A 21,051-nucleotide genomic window follows, 5' to 3' on the forward strand; every position below is an offset into this window, starting at 1 on the left:
AAAGCAGAACAGTGGCTACGTTGCCTACACTTGTCCTTGTGGCTGGGCTTGTCTGGCCCAGGAAAAGAATTATCAGGCCCTAGCCAGAAATAACCCAGCTAGCGGATTTTCCCTATTAAGAAGCATGCACACTCCTCTAATAATTCACCCTAGAATGGCCTTTTGCTCATTATAATACTAAGAAACACATCCTCCTTTTTTTCAAATACGATCCTAGAAAAAAATAAATACAAGCCACACCCCTGGGTGGAGATTTGAGATGCTAATGAGACATGTGATGTGTGCACTAGCATGGACAGTCACAGCACATTCCTGCCCAGAGGACTTCCCGGAACATGCTTACTAATAATGCTTGTGCACGGCCCCTTCATGAATAATCATGTCAGGTTCTCATTAAAAGGGTCAGGCCAGCATTAGTAAGGACAGACTCCTTCTTTTCAGGAGCCCACCCAGTTCTGTTGTTCCAGGTGTCTCTTCTTTCTGAGATCCAATCTCTTTAAATGAAGGGCATTTACCCTTTAACTCTTTCTGCCAATCTCTTGACTGAATCCAAGAAGACCAAGAACCAGAGACCAACTTCCACACGCCTCCAGGTAACATCTGGTGTTTTCACCTGGTTACCTGGTTACCTGACGTGGTTAGCAAGGTAAGTGCCCAAAAGCTGGTGCCAGATTCTCTGGTTGACGACCTCTGCTTCTTTCTGCACTGAAGAACCTCCTGCCCTAATGCAGTTCTTGCAGCTTTAAGGGGAGGGGTTTCTCCTCTCAGGCTCTGTCCACTAACAACTGCCCCGTACCATTTCCCTTCAGCCACTGTCACTCTGCTCCCTCTGGCTGATTTCTCAGCTTACCCTGGGGGTGATAAGCAGAGGAGGGAGGACTTTAAACTCCACATTGAGTAGATCTGAGACACATAGTGACCATTCCTGTATGAGGCTTATAAAAGTGGCAGGGAATATGCCTGGCTGTGCAATGACTGGGGAGTTTCATATGTTTTTGTGTTTTTTGTTTGTTTGTTTGTTTGTTTTGTTGTTGTTGTTTGTTTTTTGAGACGGAGTCTCGCTCTGTCGCCCAGGCTGGAGTGCAGTGGCGCGATCTCGGCTCACTGCAAGCTCCACCTCCTGGGTTTACGCCATTCTCCTGCCTCAGCCTCCTGAGTAGCTGGGACTACAGGCGCCCGCCACCGCGCCCGGCTAATTTTTTGTATTTTTAGTAGAGACGGGGTTTCACCGTGGTCTCGATCTCCTGACCTTGTGATCCACCCGCCTCAGCCTCCCAAAGTGCTGGGATTACAGGCGTGAGCCACCGCGCCCGGCCTGTTTTTGTTTTTTTTTTTGGGGGGGGGTACAGAGTCTCACTCTGTCACCCAGCCTGCAGTGCAGTGGCGTGATCTCAGCTCACTGCAACGTCTGCCTCCTGGATTCAAGCGATTCTTCTGCCTCAGACTCCAGAGTAGCTGGGACTACAGGCGTGTGCCACCATGCCCGGCTAATTTTTGTATTTTTAGTAGAGATGGGGTATCACCATATTGGCCAGGCTGATCTCGAGCTCCTGGCCTCGTGATCTGCCTGCCTCTGCCTCCCAAAGTGCTGGGATTACAGGTGTGAGCCATGGCGCCTGGACCATATCTTTTTTTTTTTTTTTTTTTGAGACAGAGTCTCGCTCTGTCGCCCAGGCTGGAGTGCAGAGGCGCAATCTCGGCTCACTGCGAGCTCAGGCCATTCTCCTGCCTCAGCCTCCCGAGCAGCTGGGACTACAGGTGCCCGCCACCATGCCCGGCTAATTTTTTGTATTTTTAGTGGAGACGGGGTTTCCCAGTGTTAGCCAGGATGGTCTTGATCTCCTGACCTCGTGATCCACCCGCCTCAGCCTCCCAAAGTGCTGGGATTACAGGCGTGAGCCACCACGCCTGGCCCTGGACCATATCTTTTAACTAAAACTACAGTCCTGTGTTAAGTCAGCTCTTATACTTGCCGTTCATGGCCGTTCAATCCCCTGAACACAATATGCCCCCACCGGTGCTTAATCTCCCAGGTCACTCTGCTTATTCTTTGCTGTCCCTCTCCTTGCCGCGGGGATTTCATGAATTCTTCCTTTGGGTGCAAGACCCTTGCAGGGCCTGCTCATCCAGGACCTGCTGCGTTTGCTTCATTGCCAGGCGCCAGAGTCCTTTGAGGGCCTATGCTGATATTTATACTTTTTTCCTCAGAAATGAGACTCAGCTTTGTCCTTTCCCTTGCCTCCTTTTTCACTGGAGGGACCAGCACTGACAGGATGCTTAAAGAAATCCCCCATCTCGGCCAGGTGCGGTGGCTCATGCCTGTAATCCCAGTACTCTGAGAGGTTGAGGAGGGTGGATCACCTACCTAAGGGCAGGAGTTCAAGACCAGCCTGGCCAACATGGTGAAACCCATCTCTACTAAACATACAAAAATTAGCTGGGCGTGCTGGCACACGCTTGTAATCCCAGCTACTTGAGAGGCTAAGGCAAGAGAATTGCTTGAACCAGGGAGGCAGACGTTGCAGTGAGCCGAGATCACGGCATTGCACTCCAGCCTGGGCAACAAGAGCGAAACTCTGTCTCGAAAAAAAAGAAATCCCTTATTTATTATTGGGTCCGTGTCCACCTGACTACTCTTCAAAAATGCCTCGTTCTGTGACTTCTCAACTGGACTGCCTGGCTCCTCCAGAGCCACCTGTGACCACTTCCTTACTCCCTAGTTTCTCTGTACAACCAGGGTTTCCTATGGGTCACTGGGGACTTCTTTCTTCACCTCATTAGGCCATTGTAACAGACCCTTGAAGTACTCAGGTCCTTTTTGCTTTTTGTTGAATAAGCTGATGGAAAATGCTTCTCACATTCCCCTTGCTGTTTATGTGATCATATAATGGACCTAAAAAACCAGAATCAATAGCCCAGTTCACTAACTCTGAGCCCCAGGGGGCATCCATGCTTTTTAAGCATTTTTTTCTGTATAATCCCCGAGGAACCTTTGAAGAGTGGGGGAAGATATCACATCTTTTCCATTCCTGTAATCATTAGTATTAGCCCAATATCATCATGTATTAAGAAGACCTAGGCTGGGTGCATTGGCTCACGCCTGTAATCCCAGCACTTTGGGAGGCCAAGGTGGGCGGATCACCCAAGGTCGTGAGTTGGAGACCAGCCTGACCAACATGGAGAAACCCCATATCAGCCGGGCACGGTGGCTGACGCCTATAATTCCAGCACTTTGGGAAGCTGAGGTGGGTGGATCACGAGGTCAGGAGTTCAAGACCAGCCTGGCCATATGGTGGAACCCTGTCTCCACTAAAAAATTAGCCAGGCCTGGTGGCGTGCATCTGTAATCCCAGTTACTCGAGAGGCTGAGGCAGGAGAATCACTTGAACCCAGGAGGTGGAGGTTGCAGTTTGCTGAGATTTCACCATTGCACTCCAGCCTGGGTGACAAGAGAGATATTCCAGCTCAAAAAAGAAAAAAAATGCCATCCACAGTGGCTCATGCCTGTAATCCCAGTACTTTGAGAGGCTGAGGCGGGTGGATCATCTGAGGTCGGGAGTTCGAGACCAGCCTGACCAATATGGAGAAACCTCGTCTCTACTAAAAATACAAAATTAGCTGGGCATGGTGGTGCATGCCTGTAATCCCAGCTACTTGGTAGGCTTAGGCTGCAGAATCACTTGAACCTGGGAGGCGGAGATATGGTGAGTCGAGATCACACCATTGCACTCCAGCCTGGGCAACAAGAGCGAAACTCTATGTCAAAAAACAAAACAAAACAAAAAACAAGCCATTCAGGAGTTCGGACAAAAAGGTACTGCCTGCTCTTGACCCTTTCAGTAATCAACAACCATTATACCAACCAGGGTCAAAAAACCTGATCAAAACCTGGAGAGATGGGTCACTTGGGTCTCAAGTCCCTATGGAAAGGCCCCTTTACTGTCTTACTTTCCACCCCAACAGCTGTCAACATTTCTGGCATCTCCAGTTGCATACATCAGTCCCGAGTAAAACTGTGGGAAGGTCCCGAAGAACCACAGAAGAACAACAGAATTCAGCACCTGAGCATTCTTGTGAGCCACTGGAGAACTTAAAAGTCCTAGTCAAGTCAAAAGATAAGTAAAGCCTTCTCTCTGTTCACCCAAAACTAAAGTCAGTCTCAGTACCGGGAATCTTGGTTGCGGTGGCATTGGTTATTCTCCTTATTTGGACCCACACTTCCATGCCACCTGAAGTCCCAATAGCCTGTTTTCTCACCAAACACTCTATCTAACCATTTAATTATTTGTCTCTCCTATTTTCACCACTTTCCTTTTGCTTTCACAAAGCTTAAGGGAGAATCAGCTATGACAGAGAAATTCCTTTTCCTTTATCTTTCCCTCCTTCCCATGCCCCTACTCTCACAGGCACAATGGAGTGAAAATTCCCTTGTCAATTTTTCCAAAATTATTGCTTCGGGAAACCATCTAAGCAACTGTTGGATCTGTCACAACTTCATCACCAGGTCCTCATCTTACCAATATATTTTGCTAAGAAATTTTTCTTTAAACCTAACATTTGGTTCAGGAATCCCTGAAGGCCAACATAAATCTGTTCCACTCCAGGTTTCGCTTGTTAACTCAGCGTACCAAGTCCCCTGCCTGGATCTCACTCCACCTTTCAATCAAAGCTCTAAAACTTCTTTCTATTTGTACAACTGCTCTTCTCTAAACCAAACCTGTTGTCCATGCCCTGAAGGACACTGTGGCCGGAAAAGCACCTCTAAGGAGGGATTCCCCAGTCCCACCATCCATCCCATGAGCTTTTCCCCAGCAGGCTGCCACCCTAACTTGACTCACTGGTGTCCAGCGAGCCATAAACAAATGAACGATTATCGAGACAAGTCACCCCAAAACCGCTGTGCAGCTTGGGAAGGAAAAGAGCTAATCACATGGAGGGTTCTATATTCGCTTCCCAAGGCACACACTGTCCCCACATGGCCAAAAACTACTGTTCCCCTGGGAGGGCCTCTATCCCCTACATGCAATCAAACTATTCCAGCAGTGTGGAAATCGCAGTTACACAAGTGGTTCGACAGCCGCATGCCCCGGTGGGCCTGTACCCCTCCTGGCTATGTGTTTTTATGTGGACCACAAAAAAATAAACTGCCCTTTGACGGAAGTCCTAAGAGAACCTATTCAACTCCCCCCGTGGCAAACCTCTTTACTTGCATTAATAACATCCAACATACGGGGGAATGTGCTGTGGGACTTTTGGGACCACGGGGGATAGGTGTGACCATTTATAACACCACCCAACCCAGACAGAAAAGAGCTCTGGGTCTGATACTGGCAGGGATAGGAGCGGCCGTAGGAATGATCGCCCCGTGGGGAGGGTTCGCTTATCATGATGTCACCCTCAGAAATCTCTCCAGACAAATAGAAAACATAGCTAAGAGTACCGGAGATAGCATCTCTAAACTCAAGGCCTCCATAGATTCTCTAGCAAACGTAGTCATGGACAACAGATTGGCCTTAGATTACCTCTTAGCAGAGCAGGGTGGAGTCTGTGCAGTGATCAATAAAACCTGTTGCGTTTATGTCAATAACAGCGGGGCGATAGAGGAGGATATAAAAAAGATCTATGACCAGGCTACATGGCTCCATGACTTTGGAAAAGGAGGTGCTTCAACAAGGGCCATTTGGGAGACTCTGAAATCTGCCCTCCCCTCCCTCAAATGGTTTGTCCCTTTACTGGGACCAGCAACAGTTATACTCTCACTTTTCCTCTTTGGTCCTTGTTTCTTTAATTTACTGATTAAGTGTGTCTCCTCTAGGATAAAGCAATTTCACATGGAGTCCCCCAAAATGGAAAGATATCAGCTATCTGTCCCTGGAGGCCCCAGCACCTACAAGCACATCTCTCCCTTGGATGCCAGTGGGCGAAGATTCCGGGAAACTATGGAGGGATTTCCTCTCTGAGACAGAGCAAGAGACGGAGACCCTGATGACTTCTTCGCCCCATGTCAGCAGGAAGCAGTTACAGAAGACCCACGACGTCCTTACACCCAAAGCTTTTCAGGGTCTCCATCTCTTGAGGAGGGAAATATTAGGGTAGACAGGTAGGCAGGCATGAGCAGGCAAGAGAGCCCTTGGGAAAGGAATCTTTAGAAACGCAGCCCACTGATAGCTTCCTTGGTGATGCTGCCCACAGTCAGTCAGCACTTCTCTAAAAACCCACCCTAGAACAGCCCTTTGCTTTTTTTTTTTTTTTTTTTTTTTTGAGACAAGTTCTTGCTCTGTCTCCCAGGCTAGAGTGCAATGGTGCGACCTCGGCTCACTGCAACCTCCACTTCCCAGGTTCAATCGATTCTCCTGCTTCAGCCTCCCGAGTAGCTGGGACTACAGGCATGTGCCGCCATGCCCGGCTAATTTTGTACTTTTAGTAGAGATAGGGTTTCACCACGTTGGTCAGACTAGTCTCAAACTCCCGACCTCAGGTGATCCACCTGCCTCAGCCTCCCAAAGTGCTGGGATTATAGACGTGAGCCACTGCACCTGGCTACTCAGAACACTTCTGAATGGCACGTTCATGAATAATCATGAATTTCATGATTAATCATGATTCTCATAAAAAGCATCTGAACAGCCATTAGTAGAAGACACATCCTTTTGATCAGCCCACCCTGTTCTGTCTTTCTGAGTGTACTGTTTTGATGACTAAAAGCTCCCATAAAAACTAAGGCACTAGCAGCCGGCTCATTCTTCTGAGCAGCCAGTTGAGTCTCTTCTTGATGTCCTCTCGTTTTAAGTAAAGGTTACTTAACCATTTAACTGTTTCTGTGTGTCTCCTGACTGAATTCCTTCCTTGAGGAAGACCAAGAACTGAAGGATTCCCCACCCCTCATGGTAACCAAAGGTCTATGAAGGATTCAGTGCATCTAAACTAGTAAATAGAGGCTGGGTGCAGTGGCTCACACCTGTAACCCTAGCACCTTGGGAGGCTGAGACAGGCGGATCGGGAGGTCAGGAGTTAGAGACCAGCCTGGCCAAAATGGTGAAACCCCGTCTCTATTAAAAATACACATATTAGCCAAACATGGTGGCAGCCACCTGTAATCTCAGCTACTCGAGGGGATGAGGCAGAAGAATCGCTTGAACCCAGGAGGCAGAGATTGCAGTGAACTGAGATTGCACCACTGTACTCCAGCCTGGGCAACAGAGCAAGGCTCCATCTCAAATAAATAAATAAATAAACAAACAAACTAGATTTTTTATTTATTTAATTTATTTATTGTTTAAATAAATAAACAAGCAAACTGCACTCAACTGACCAAGAAATACTCTTTATTTATTAAATGTTGGGAAAATATAATTAAAGGCAAAATAATTTTCTCCTCACCCAGAAATCCTCTCCACAAAGGAAAACAATAAATTGATAATCCCAGCCCAGTTAGTGGCTGGTAAATGCCTCTACCTTTATCAATACATGTTTTGAAGCAGTCAGTATCTATTTTCTCATGAAAGATGACTCTAGAGAACCTAGTCTTTGCTTTGCCTGGTAGGCGAGGAATACCTTAATCTTATCAGAAATACATAAATTGGCTGGGTGCAGTGGCACACGCCTGTAATCCCAGCACTTTGGGAGGCCGAGGTGGGCAGATCACGAGGTCAGGAGATCAAGACCATCCTGGCTAACACGGTGAAACCCCGTTTCTACTAAAAATGCAAAAAATTAGCCGGGCGTGGTGGTGGGCACCTGTAGTTCCAGTTACTCGGGATACTGAGGCAGGAGAATGGTGTGAACCCAGGAGGCGGAGCTTGCAGTGAGCTGAGACTGTACCACTGCACTCCAGCCTGGGTGAAAGAGCAAGACTGTGTCTCAAAAAAAAAAAAAAAAAAAAAAGAAATATATAAATTATCTGGTTTTGCACAATATTTACTAAATTTCTCTACTCACCCACTGTGAAGACAGCACAATTTGAAATGGACACCACTCTCTTGTAATGGAACACAGACTCAGCTTCTGCTCCATAACAATAAATAGTAATAGTAATACTAAATGAAATATTAAGTGTTGTGGGAAGTCAGGGATCCCAAACGGAGGGACCAGCTGAAGGCATGGCAGAAGAACATAAATTATGAAGATTTCATGGACATTTATCCCTTCCCCAATCAATACTCTTGTGATTTCCTATGCCTGTCTTTAATCTCTTAATCCCGTCATTTTTGTAAGCTGAGAATATATGTCACCTCAGGACCCTGTGATGATTGCGTTAACTGCATAAATTGTTCGTAAAGCATGTATGTTTGAACAATATGAAATCTGGACACCTTAAGGACAGGGTAACAGCGATGTTCAGGGAACGAGGGAGATAATCTTAAAGTCTGGCTGCCTGTGGGCCGGGCAGGACAGAGCCATATTTCTTTTATTACCGAAAACAGGTAAGAGAAATATCGCTGAATTCTTTCCCCAGTAAGGAATATTAATAATTAACAGCCCTAGGAAAAGAATGTATTCCCGGGGGGGGGCCTCTAAAATGGCCGCCCTAGGAATGTCTGCCTTTATGAAGATGTAGAAAAGGATGAAACATGCCCTAGTCTCCTGCAGCACCCCCAGGCTTGCTAGGATTAGGAAATTCCAGCCTGGCACATTCTAGTCAGACGGGTTCTCTGCCCTTGAACTTTGTTTATCAATGATAAGTGTACACAGCGGGACATGGAAGTTCATTGGTGATTCTAGTTTCGCCCTGATCTTGTGATCTCGCCCTGATCTTCTTCCACCTTGTGATCTTTTGTTGCTCTTGAAGCATGTGATCTCTGTGACCCACACCCTATTTGTACACACCCTCCCCTTTGAAAATTGCTAATAAAAACTTGCTGGTTTTGCGGCTCAGGGGGCATCACGGAACCTGCTGACATGTGATGTCTCCCCGGGACACCCAGCTTTAAAATTTCTCTCTTTTGTACTCTTTCCCTTTATTTCTCAGACCGGCCAACACGTAGGGAAATAGAAAAGAACCCACATGAACTACTGGGGGCAGGATCCCCCGATAATTAAGTAGTTTCATGTAAGTATGTAAACAATTGATGGTTTGATACTATTTTCAGTTTTGCAATTGGTACAAATTACATAGAATAATTTTTTTCTTTCTTTTCTTTTTTTTTTTTTGAGATGAAGTTTCACTCTTGTTGCCCAGACTGGAGTGCAATGGCGTAATCTCGGCTCACCACAACCTCTGCCTCCTGGGTTCAAGTGATTCTCCTGCCTCAGCCTCCCGAGTAGCTGGGATTACATGCATGCGCCACCACGCCCACTAAATTTTTTTGTATTTTCAGTAGAGACAGGGTTTCTCCATGTTGGTCAGGCTGGTCTTGAACTCCTGACCTCAGGTGATCTGCCTGCCTCGGCCTCCCAAAGTGCTGGGATTACAGGTGTGAGTCACTGCACCTGGTCTTTATTTTCTTTCTGAGATGGAGTCTGGCTGCATCACCCAAGCTAGAGTGCAATGGCACAATCTTGGCTCGCTGCAATCTTCACCTCCCAGGTGGTAACTGTCATGCATCAGCCTCTCAAATAGCTGAGATTACAGGTGCCTGTTACCATGCCAAGCTATTTTTGTAAGTTTTGTGGAGATGAGGTTTCACCATGTTAGCTAGGCTGGTCTCAAATGCCTGACCTTGTGATCTGCCCGCCTCGGACCCCCAAAATCCTGGGATTACAGGTGTGAGCCACTGTGCCCGGCCTCTATCTTAATTTCTTCTGTGTTCATGAGCTTGTGGCATACATGTGGCTCTGAAACAGAAAAGTCAAAGGGCATTTTATGAGCTGGGTATTGGGGATGAGAACCTCCCGATAACAAATGCTTTGGCCTCAGTGATGAGTGAGATGACAATGAGTCTCCACTGTCCTACCTTGGAATCGTGCCTTAGGAATTAGAGTTTTAATTGAAAGAAGCCACCTTAATGGTGTTTGGTTGTTGTTCATTCTCCTCCAGCTGGCAGGAGATAAGGACAGAGTCCTCAAAGCTGCTAGAGAGCTTAAGGTGAATATAAAACATTAAAACTTCATTTACTTGAAAAGCCAGCAGCCAAGAAGCTGCTCAAGATTAATGCCAATGATGTCTTGCTTCCTGGCATTCAGGAACGTTCTTTTCCCCTAACCCTGACTCTTTCCTCCCTCTCTATCCCAATCTCAGTCACTTTAAGGAAATGCTGCATATTCTGAACATTTTGGGGGAAAAGAGAGATTCAAACTTTTGTAGCTCTGTTGGTAAGAGGTCTCGCAACCACCATCAGAGGAGAAATGTTAGGTGCAGGAGTGTCTCAAGCCACCAAGACCTGTGGGACCAAGCATATAAGGGGCCCGTAGGAAGAAGCCACGGAGCCTCCGGACCCTCCAGATGCTGGGAGGTACATGGAACAGTAAGCAGTATTATGCTTGTATCAAGCACTCAAGGACAAAATAAGGCCACCTAGCTATCCCAGCCTTCCCTGACATGATTTTCACCTATGGCTCTGGGTTTCTTTGGGGACCTTCAACATAAATGTAATTCCTCCTTCTCCTTCATAAGCTCAAAATAAGAATAGGTTTGCTAGCAGTCTTTTTTTTTTTTTTTTTTTGAGACGGAGTGTTGCTCTTAACGCCCAGGCTGGAGTGCAGTGGTGCGATCTCAGCTCGCTGCAATCTTCGTCTCCTGGGTGCAAGCAATTCTCCTGCCTCAGTCTCCCAAGTAGCTGGACTGCAGGCGCCCACCACCACACACACAGCTAATTTTTTGTATTTTTAGTAGAGATAGGATTTCACCATGTTGGCCAGGCTGGTCTCAAATTCCTGACCTCAGGTGATCTGCCCACCTCGGCCTCCCAAAGCGTTGGGGTTACAGGCTTGAGCCACCGCCCCCAGCCGGCTAGCAGTCTTTTTTTTTTTTTTTTTTTTTTTTGAGACGGAGTCTTGCTCTGTCGCCCAGGCTGGAGTGCATGCAGTGGCGCAATCTCGGCTCACTGCAAGCTCCGCCTCCCAGGTTCACGCCATTCTCCGGCCTCAGCCTCCCGAGTAGCTGGGACTACAGGCGCCCGCCGCGCGCCCGGCTAATTTTTTCTATTTTTTTTAGTAGAGACGGGGTTTCACCATGGTCTCGATCTCCTGACCTTGTGATCCGCCCGCCTCGGCCTCCCAAAGTGCTGGGATTACAGGCGTGAGCCACCGCGCCCGGCCTAGCAGTCTTTTTAAAAAGACTGGTGCCACTCCTGTTTACAAGACAATAAGAAGGCACCAAGACCCGCACCCACCAGCACCCCACCCCAGAACCGACTTCCAGGGCAACACAGTCTCCAGAAGGTGCCCGCACCCCGACACAGCGGCATTGTCTCTGCCACGGCGGTGAATGCCGGCACGGAGGCAGGGAACGCAGCACTCACTGGCACTTTGCTGCAGCTGCTGCACTTCAGCTCCTGTAGCACAGTAGATTACGAGCCTTGAGAAGCCAGAGAACAATGTCAGTGTGCAATACAAGCTTCTGAGATTTACAGCATGCACTCCAGGAGTTGGGAGCTGAGCACTGGTGCCCCTAAAATCTTCCAGAAGCAAAGCCAGTTGGTTAAATCCACCTTATACCACAATCAAACGCTCAAGGTCATCAAATGGGATAAACGAAAAGGCTGGGCGCAGTGGCTCATGTCTGTAATCCCAGCACGTTGGGAGGCAGAGGCGGGCAGATCATTTGAGGTCAGGAGTTCAAGACCAGCTTGGCCAACATTGTGAAACCCTGTCTCTATTAAAAATACAAAAATTAGTTAGGCATGTGGGTGGCACACACCTGTAGTCCCAGCTACTACAGAGGCTAAGGCAGGAGAATAGCTTGAAACTGGGAGGCGGAAGTTGCAGTGAGCTGAGATTGCACCACTGCACTCCAGTCTGGGCAACAGAGCGAGGCTCCATCTCAAAAAAAAGGAAAAAAAAAAGAAAAACAAACTCATCCAAAGGTCAGTTTCCTCAAAGACTGAAGGGAGATAAGCCCAGAAAGATGAGAAAAAAATGAAGGCCAGGTGCGGTGGCTCATGCCTGTAATCCCAGCACTTTGGGAGGCCAAGGCAGGGGGATCACGAGGTCAGGAGATCGAGACCATCCTGCCTAACACGGTGAAACCCCGTCTCTACTAAAAATACAAAAAAAAAAAAAAAAAAATCAGCTGGTCGTGGTGGCGGGCACCGGTAGCCCCAGCTGCTCGGGAGGCTGAGGCAGGAGAATGGCCTGAACCCAGGAAGCAGGGCTTGCAGTGAGCCAAGATCGCGCCAATGCACTCCAGCCTGGGCGACAGAGCGAGACTCCATCTCAAAAAAAAAAAAAAAAGATGAGAAAAAAATCAGCACAAAACCCCTGAAGACTCAAAATGCTCCAGAGCTTCCTTTCCTAGAAACAAGCAAATCATCTTTCCAGCAAGGATTCTCAACTAGGCTGTGATGACCGAAATGACAGAAATAGAATTCAGCATATGGATAGGAATGAAGATCACTGAACTACAGTACATTGGGACCTGATGCAAGGAATCACATTGGGTTTCAATGCAATTTTACAATCGTGATAAAACAATGCAAGAACTGACAGACAAAATAGCCATTAGAGAAAAGAATGTAAGCAATCGGATAGAGCTGAAAAACACATACCAAGAATTTCATAATGCAATCACAAGTACTAGTAGCAGAACAGACCAAGCAGAGGAAAGAACCTCAGAGCTTGAAGGCTGGCTTTCTGAAATGAGACAGTCAGACAAGAATAGAGAGTGAATGATGACAAAGAACAAACAAAATCTCCAAGAAATGTGGGATCATCTAAAGAGTCTGAATCTGTGACTCTCTGGCACCCCTGAAAGAGATGGGGAGGGCGGACCCAACTTGCAAAACATATTTTAGGATATCACCCATGAGAAACTCCCCAACCTAGCTATAGAGGACAACATTCAAATTTAGGAAATGCAGAGAACCCCGGTAAGATATGGCACAAGAAGATCATTCTCAAGACACATAATCAGCAGATTTTCCAAGGTTGAAATGAAAGAAAAAATATTAAAGGAAGCTAGAGACAAAAGTCTAGTCATCTGTAAGCCCATTAGACTAACAGTAGAGCTCTCAGCAGAAACTCTCCAAGGCAGAAGAGATTGGGGGCCAATATTCAACGATCTTATTTATTTATTTAGAGATGTAGTCTCAATCTGTCACTCAGGCTGGAGTGCAGTGGCATGATCTCGGCTCACTGCAACCTCTGTCTCCCAGGTTCAAACGATTCTCCTGCCTCAACCTCCCAAGGTCTGGGATTATAGGCGCCTGCCACCATGCCTGGCTAATTTTTGTATTTTTAGTAGAGATGGGGTTTCACCATGTTGGCCAGGCTGGTCTTGAACTCCTGACATAAAGTGATTCATCCCCCTCGGCCTCCCAAAGCACTGGGATTACAAGCAGGAGTCCCTGTGCCCAGCCTAATATTCAATATTCTTAAAGAAAAGAAATTCCAAACCAGAATGTCATATCCAGCCAAACTAAGCTTCATAAGCAAAGGAGAAATAAAATCCTTTTCAGACAAGCAAGTGCTGAGGGATTTTGATACCACCAGACCTGCCTTACAACAGCTCCTGAAGGAAGCACTAAAAATGAAAAGACCATTACCAGCCACTACAAAAACACACTGATGTTCACAGATGAGTGATATTATACCAGCTAACATCATGATGACAGGATCAAATCCACACATATCAATACTAATCCTAAATGTAAATGGGTTAAATGCCCCATTTATGAGACACAGAATGGCAAGCTGGTAAAGAGTCAAGACCCGGGGCCAGGCACAGTGGCTCCCGCCTGTAATCCCAGGACTTTGGGAGGCCGAGGCGGGCGGATCAGGAGGTCAGGAGTTTGAGACCAGCCTGACCAACATGGTGAAACCCCGTCTCTACTAAAAATACAAAAGTTAGCCAGGTGTGGTGGCGCACGCCTGTAATCCCAGCTACTCAGGGGGCTAAGGCAGGAGAATCGGTAGAACCTGGGAAGCGGAGGTTGCAGTGAGCTGAGATCGCACCACTGCACTCTGGCTTGGGTGACAGAGGGGGACTCTGTCTAAAAAAAAAAAAAAAAAAAAGAGTCAAGACCCATTGGCATCCTCTCTTCAACAGACCCACCTGCAATGACACACATAGGGAGAAAATAAAGGCATGGAGAAAAATCGACCAAGAAAATGTGAAACAGCAGAGGTTGCAATCCTAGTTTCTGACAAAACAGACTTTAAACCAACAGATATCAAAAAAGACAAACAGGGGCGTTACGTAATTGTAAAGAGGTCAATTCTTTGAGAAGACTCAACTATCCTAAATATATATGCACTCAACAGAGCAGCATCCAGATTCTTTTTTTTTTTTTTTTTTTTTTTTGAGACGGAGTCATGCTCTGTTGCCCAGGCTGGAGTGCAGTGGCCGGATCTCAGCTCACTGCAAGCTCCGCCTCCCGGGTTCACGCCATTCTCCTGCCTCAGCCTCCCAAGTAGCTGGGACTACAGGCGCCCGCCACTTCGCCCGGCTAGTTTTTTGTATTTTTTAGTAGAGACGGGGTTTCACCGTGTTAGCCAGGATGGTCTCGATCTCCTGACCTCGTGATCCGCCCGTCTCGGCCTCCCAAAGTGCTGGGATTACAGGCTTGAGCCACTGTGCCTGGCCACATCCAGATTCTTGAAGCAAGTTCCCAGAGACCTTCAAGGAGGCTTAGATTCCCATATAATAATATTGAGAGACTTTGACACTGCACTGACAATATTAGACAGATTATCAGGACAGAAAATTACCAAAGATATTCAGGGCCTGAACTCAGCACTGGATCAAATGGATCTGACAGAGATCTACAGAACTCTTCACTCAAAGGCATATATGTCCAAGAATTTATCCATTTCTTCTAGATTTTCTAGTGTATGTGCATAGATGTGTTCATAATTTTTTTTTCTTTTTTCTTTTTTTTTGAGACAGAGTTTCGCTAGTTTCACCATGTTGGCCAGGCTGGTCTCGAACTCCTGACCTCATGTGATCTGCCTGCCTCAGCCTCCCAAAGTGCTGGGATTACAGGCATGAGCCACCATGCCTGGCCACGTGTTTGTAATATTATCTGACGGTTGTTTTCATGTGGAGACAATGGTAATATCTCCTTTGTTGTTTCTAATTGTGTTTATTTGAGTCATTTCTTTTTCTTCTTTATTAGTTTACCTTCACAAGACTGAACCAGGAAGAAACTGAATTCCTGAACAGACTAATAACAAACTCTGAAATTGAATCAGTAATAAATAACCCAGCCAGGGGTGGTGGCTCACAAGATATAAACAAAATGAGATTGTTAACAATGAGAAACCATGAAGAAGAAACACCAAGAGATTCTAGCATCTGTGCGCAGTGGCTCACATCTGTAATCCCAGCACTCTGGGAGGCCAAGGCAGAAGGATCCCTTGAGGCCAGGAGTTCAAGACTTGTCTGGGAAACATGGTGAAACTCTGTCTGTACTAAAAAAATACAAAAAGTTAGCTGGGCGTGGTGGCACATGCCTGTGGTCCTAGCTAGTAGGGAGGCTGACTTGGGAGGATCACTTGAGCCTGGGAGGTGGAGGCTGCTGTGAGCCAAGATCACACCACTGCACTCCAACCTGGGTGAGAGTAAGATCCTGTCTCAAGAAACAAAAACAAAACAAAACAAAAATTATAGAGCTGAAAAACATAATAACCGAATTGAAAAACATACCAGAGGCCGGGCGCGGTGGCTCAAGCCTGTAATCCCAGTACTTTGGGAGGCCGAGGCGGGTGGATCACGAAGTCAGGAGATCGAGACCATCCTGGCTAACATGGTGAAACCCCGTCTCTACTAAAAATACAAAAAACTAGCCGGGCATGGTGGCGGGCGCCTGTAGTCCCAGCTACTCGGAGGCTGAGGCAGGAGAATGGCGTAAACCCGGGAGGCGGAGCTTGCAGTGAGCCGAGATCATGCCACTGCACTCCAGCCTGGGTGACACAGCGAGACTCCATCTCAAAAAAAAAAAAAAAAAAAAAAAAAAAAAAGAAAAACATACCAGAGAAACTAAAAAACGGACTTGATCAGGTAGAAGAAACAAACAGTTAAAAAAAAAAAAGAAGAAAAAATAAAGCCATCCTAAGGGAATTAAAGTAATCTATCATGTATATTCCCTACATGTCACAGTACAAAAGAGGATAACAGACTACTAGGATAAAATATATGCCAATACAGGGCAACTGCAATCCCAGCTACTCAGGAGGCTGAGCCAGGAGAATCACTTAAACTCAGGAGGCAGAGGTTGCAGTGAGCCGAGATCACGCCATTGGACTCCAGCTGGGGCAACAAGAGTGACACTTTGTCTAAAAAAACATATATATATGTGTATATATATGTGTGTGTGTATATATATGTATATATACACATATACATATATGTGTGTGTGCATATGTATGTATATATGTATATATACACATATATATACACACACACATATATACATATATATATATGCCAATAAAGTAAGATAATGCAGAATGAATAAATCTCTAGAAATACATAACTTACTGACAGGCGCAGTGGCTCACGCCTGTAATCCCAGCACTTTGGGAGGCTGAGGCAGGTGGATCACGAGATCAGGAGTTCAAGACCAGCCTGACAAACATGATGAAACCCCGTCTCTACCAAAAATACAAAAATTAGACAGGCATGGTGGTGCGTGCCTGTAATCCCAGCGACTCAGGAGGTTGAGGCAAGAGAATTGCTTGAACCTGGAAGGCAGAGGTTGTAGTGAGCCGAGACCACGCCACTGCATTCCAGCCTGGTACTTTCTCTCAAAAAAAAGAAAAGAAAAAAAAAAAAAAAAAGAAAAATATAACTTACCACGACTGAATCAAAAATAAATTTTAAAAATCTGTACATGCCTATAAATAATAACACTAAAGTAATCAAAATGTCCCAACAAAAGAGACCAAGTATAGACACATTATTTGTAATCATTGCATAATTCTACTGAACATTTAATAAAAAATTAACACTGAGAACAGTGGTTCTCCACTGAGATGTGCAGGAGGGAGGAAAGCTGAACAGAAATGTCTTAGTGCCTAAGCTGTATGTTTGCAGTTATACTATCAAACAAATACATTAATCATGTGATGTTTAAATAAGGAGAATATTTAATAATTATTGGGTTAAAAAATGGTTCCATCATCTCCAATGGCAAAGTTCTAATCCTCTGTCTGAGTACAACGATAACCATTTTCACCTAAAACACATTTCACAGGGGTTCCTCCAGGAATACACAGACTGTGGTCTGTGTTCTGGACTATCTGCAAATAGTTTAACATTTGCTGTTTGACATTTACATTGACTTCATATCTTAAAATGAGTAATGAGATGAAAGTGTCTTATCACTGATGTCTGTGTCTCAGCTTTCCATTCCATTCCCAGTCATTAAGATTTTGGAGTCGGCCGGGCGCGGTGGCTCAAGCCTGTAATCCCAGCACTTTGGGAGGCCGAGGCGGGCGGATCACGGGGTCAGGAGATCGAGGCCATCCTGGCTAACACGGTGAAACTCCGTCTCTACTAAAAAATACAAAAAACTAGCCGGGCGAGGTGGCGGTGCCTGTAGTCCCAGCTACTCGGGAGGCTGAGGCAGGAGAATGGCGTAAACCCGGGAGGCGGAGCTTGCAGTGAGCTGAGATCCGGCCACCGCACTCCAGCCTGGGCGACAGAGCCAGACTCCGTCTCAAAAAAAAAAAAATTAAAAAAAAGATTTTGGAGTCAAAAACACAGTGACTCACTCACTCAGAGTTTCAAATATGATATAAATGAGGCAGGAAAGCTTTCCCCTTAGTGTTCTAATTTTAAAGCATTTAGCAGGAACTTGGGCATAGTAATATTTGACTTCATGGGCAGTTTCTTGAATCCTGTTCTACTAAGAAGTGGCATGCATCCAGATGTGACCCCTAAACAATCCCTGCTGCCCGGCATACAACCCACACAAATATATGACAAGAAAACAAAACTATAGACCAATATCCCTGAAAAGATTGGTGAAAAAGTCCTCAACATAATATTAGGGGGCCCACACCCCATCTCCAATCCAGGCCCCTTCCCAAGTTCCCAAGTTGGGAAGAGAGGAGCCTCTTCCCAAGTTCTTGTCACTAGGTCATGGGCAATGGAATGTAAGTGACATGAGAAGGGCTGAGGGACGGCATGGGTAAGTAAGCAAACATGTCAGGCAGGAAGCTTCAGACTCAAAGACTTGCAACTCGAAAGAATGACATGTTGTTATTGCAGGTAACTCCTCCGGTATGAGCAGGACAGGGCAGGGCAGGAGAGGGCTCCCCTTCCCCACACACACACATCAGGAATGTTCAGGCAACCATCAGGTGATGGTCAGGTGGTTGTTAAACATCTAAAATAATAGTCACAGCTGGTAGCAGGGAAAGGCAGGCTCCTCATAGACAGAAAACACCTGAAACTGGTGATCTGCCGCTTCCCATGAGATCTCAGGAGTTGGGCGAGTGGACTCAAGCATGCGCATGCGGACAGGTCCGCCCCAAGGTAAGAATCAGGGAAGCAAGACCCCGGAAGTATGGCAATGTATAAAATCCCAAGTCAAAAGGTCAAACTGCACACTTGCCCTTCAAGTCGCCTGCTTGGCCCTCTTCCAAGTGTCCTTTCCTTCATTTCTGCTCCAAGCTTTGTTCTTTTTGTTTGTTTTGAGACAGAGCCTTGCTCTGTCACCCAGGCTGGAGTGCCATGGCATCATCTTGGCTCACTGCCAACCTCCACATCCTGAGCTCGAAGGAATCTCCTGCCTCAGCCTCCCAAGTCGCTGAGACTACAGTCATGCACCACCACACTGGCTGATTTTTATCTTTTTTGTAGAGGTGGGGTTTTGCCATGTTGCCCAGTCTGGTTTTGAACTGCTGGACTCAAGCGATGCACCCACCTCGGCCTGCCAAAACACTGAGATTACCGGTGTGAGCCACTGCGCCTGGCCATTTCTGCTCTGAAACTTTTTATTTATTCATTCATGTATTAATTTTTGAGACGGAGTTTTGCTCTTATTGACCAGGCTGGAGTGAAATTGCACCATCTCTGCTCACCGCAACCTCCGCCTCCCGTGTTCAAGCAATTCTCCCGCCTCAGCCTCAGGTCAGGCTGATCTCAAACTCGAGACCTCAAGTGATCTGCCGCCTCAGGTCAGGCTGGTCTCGAACTGGAGACCTCACATGATCTGCCGCCTTGGCCTCCCAAAGTGCTAGGATTATAGGCGTGAGCCACCCCGCCCAGCCCTGCTCTAAAACTTTCTAATAAACTTTTGCTTTCACTCCTGCTCTAAAACTTGCCTCAGTCTCTCCTAGTGCCCTATGCCCCTCAGTTGAATTTTTTCTTCTGAGGAGGCAAAAACTGAGGTTGGTGCAGACCTGTATGGACACAGACTCACCACCTGTAACAATGTCAGAAACAAGAGAAATAAAAATCAACCGACACTATTACTTTACCTGAGTAAGAGCCATCCCTGTTTCTTCTTTCTCTTCTTCCTCTTCTAGGCATCTTCCTTGGGTAATATGAAAAAGCCTTTAGAAGTCAAGCCTGAATGTCTAAAATATGCTGGTTAATGACTGGAATCAACACCCTCATTTTCGTGCCTCGAACACCTATTCAGGGAAGCCCTCGCTGTGGAAAGCCAGTTCTCTGCGAGTCATTGCACCAGATGGGACACAGGGACAACAAGCTCCTACAGGAAGACCAACAGGTGAGTTTTGGGCCCATTTCTTCAGATCCCGCTCCCCTCCCAGAGAGGCCCCCACACATACTGAAGCAGTGGGGAGCTGCAGGGGAGCTGGGCTGGACTGAGCTTCTCTTCAGGGCACAGACCCAGCCCTGAGCAAACCTCATGCAGAGCACAGCCTCCCTCACCCATCTGTGAATCACAGGCTGATTCCAACCCTCAGAAACAAAGGGCGGAGCCTGGATGCTCAATGCTGAACACACATGGAATCACCTTTAAATATGATTAAGGACAGGTCCCAATGTATTTGAATGAAAACTTCCGGTAAGGGGGCACCAGAGGTGTACCTGCAAAATGCCCCAGCACTGCAATGTGAAGCCAGGGTTGGGTTCTGCCCAGAGAGGGAAGCCCAATACAGCCCCCACCTTCTGGCTCTGCCCCCACTTCGGGCCTTATTGTCATCAGGATCGAAACAGTAGACAGCAAAGGGGCAGAAAGTAACATCCACAGTAGCCAACATAGACCAGAGGTGAGGGTTGAGGGTGGCTGGAGTGTTAAATTGGGGGTGGGGGAGTCCACAGAAGTTCCTATTAAAAAGGTGACACCATGCTGGGCACAGAGGCTCAGGCTTGTAATCCCAGCACTTTGCAGATCACAAGGTCAGGAGTTTGAGAACAGACGGGCCAACATAGTGAAACCCCATCTCTACTAAAAATACCAAAAATTAGCTGGGCATGGTGGCAGGCGCCTGTAATCTCAGCTACTCTGGAGGCTGAGGCAGGAGAATTGCTTGAACCCGGGAGGTGGAGGCTGAAGTGAGCTGAGATCGTGCCATTGCACTCCAGCCCGGGTGACAGAGCAAGAATCTGTCTCACAAAAAAAAAAAAAAAAAAAAAAAAAAAAGGCCGGGCGCGGTGGCTCAAGCCTGTAATCCCAGCACTTTGGGAGGCCGAGACGGGCGGATCACGAGGTCAGGAGATCGAAACCATCCTGGCTAACACGGTGAAACCCCGTCTCTATTAAGAAATACAAAAAACTAGCCGGGCGAGGTGGCGGGCGCCTGTAGTCCCAGCTACTCGGGAGGCTGAGGCAGGAGAATGGCGTGAACCCGGGAGGCGGAGCTTGCAGTGAGCTGAGATCCGGCCACTGCATTCCAGCCTGGGCGACAGAGCAAGACTCCGTCTCAAAAAAAAAAAAAAAAAAAAAAAAAAAAAAAAAAAAAAAACCAGGCGCGGTGGCTCACGCCTGTAATCCCAGCACTTCGGGAGGCCGAGGCAGGTGAATCACGAGGTCAAGA

General features: G+C 46.8%; 1 protein-coding gene across 1 annotated transcript; it reads left to right on the forward strand.

The window, feature by feature from the left end:
* The first annotated feature begins 3,963 nt into the window (after positions 1 to 3,963).
* Positions 3,964 to 6,812, forward strand: LOC139360178 (endogenous retrovirus group V member 2, envelope). Its single transcript, XM_071086126.1, has one exon. The coding sequence runs from the start codon at positions 4,347 to 4,349 to the stop codon at positions 5,958 to 5,960; it is 1,614 nt and encodes a 537-aa protein (XP_070942227.1). The 5' UTR covers positions 3,964 to 4,346; the 3' UTR covers positions 5,961 to 6,812.
* The last annotated feature ends 14,239 nt before the right edge of the window (positions 6,813 to 21,051 follow it).

Source organism: Macaca nemestrina, chromosome 20 (genome assembly GCF_043159975.1).
Source record: "Macaca nemestrina isolate mMacNem1 chromosome 20, mMacNem.hap1, whole genome shotgun sequence".
NCBI lineage: Eukaryota > Metazoa > Chordata > Mammalia > Primates > Cercopithecidae > Macaca > Macaca nemestrina.

Bases quoted from the DNA above. Each gene is read 5' to 3' on its own strand.
- LOC139360178 (XM_071086126.1), top strand. From the start codon at position 4,347: ATGACAGAGAAATTCCTTTTCCTTTATCTTTCCCTCCTTCCCATGCCC.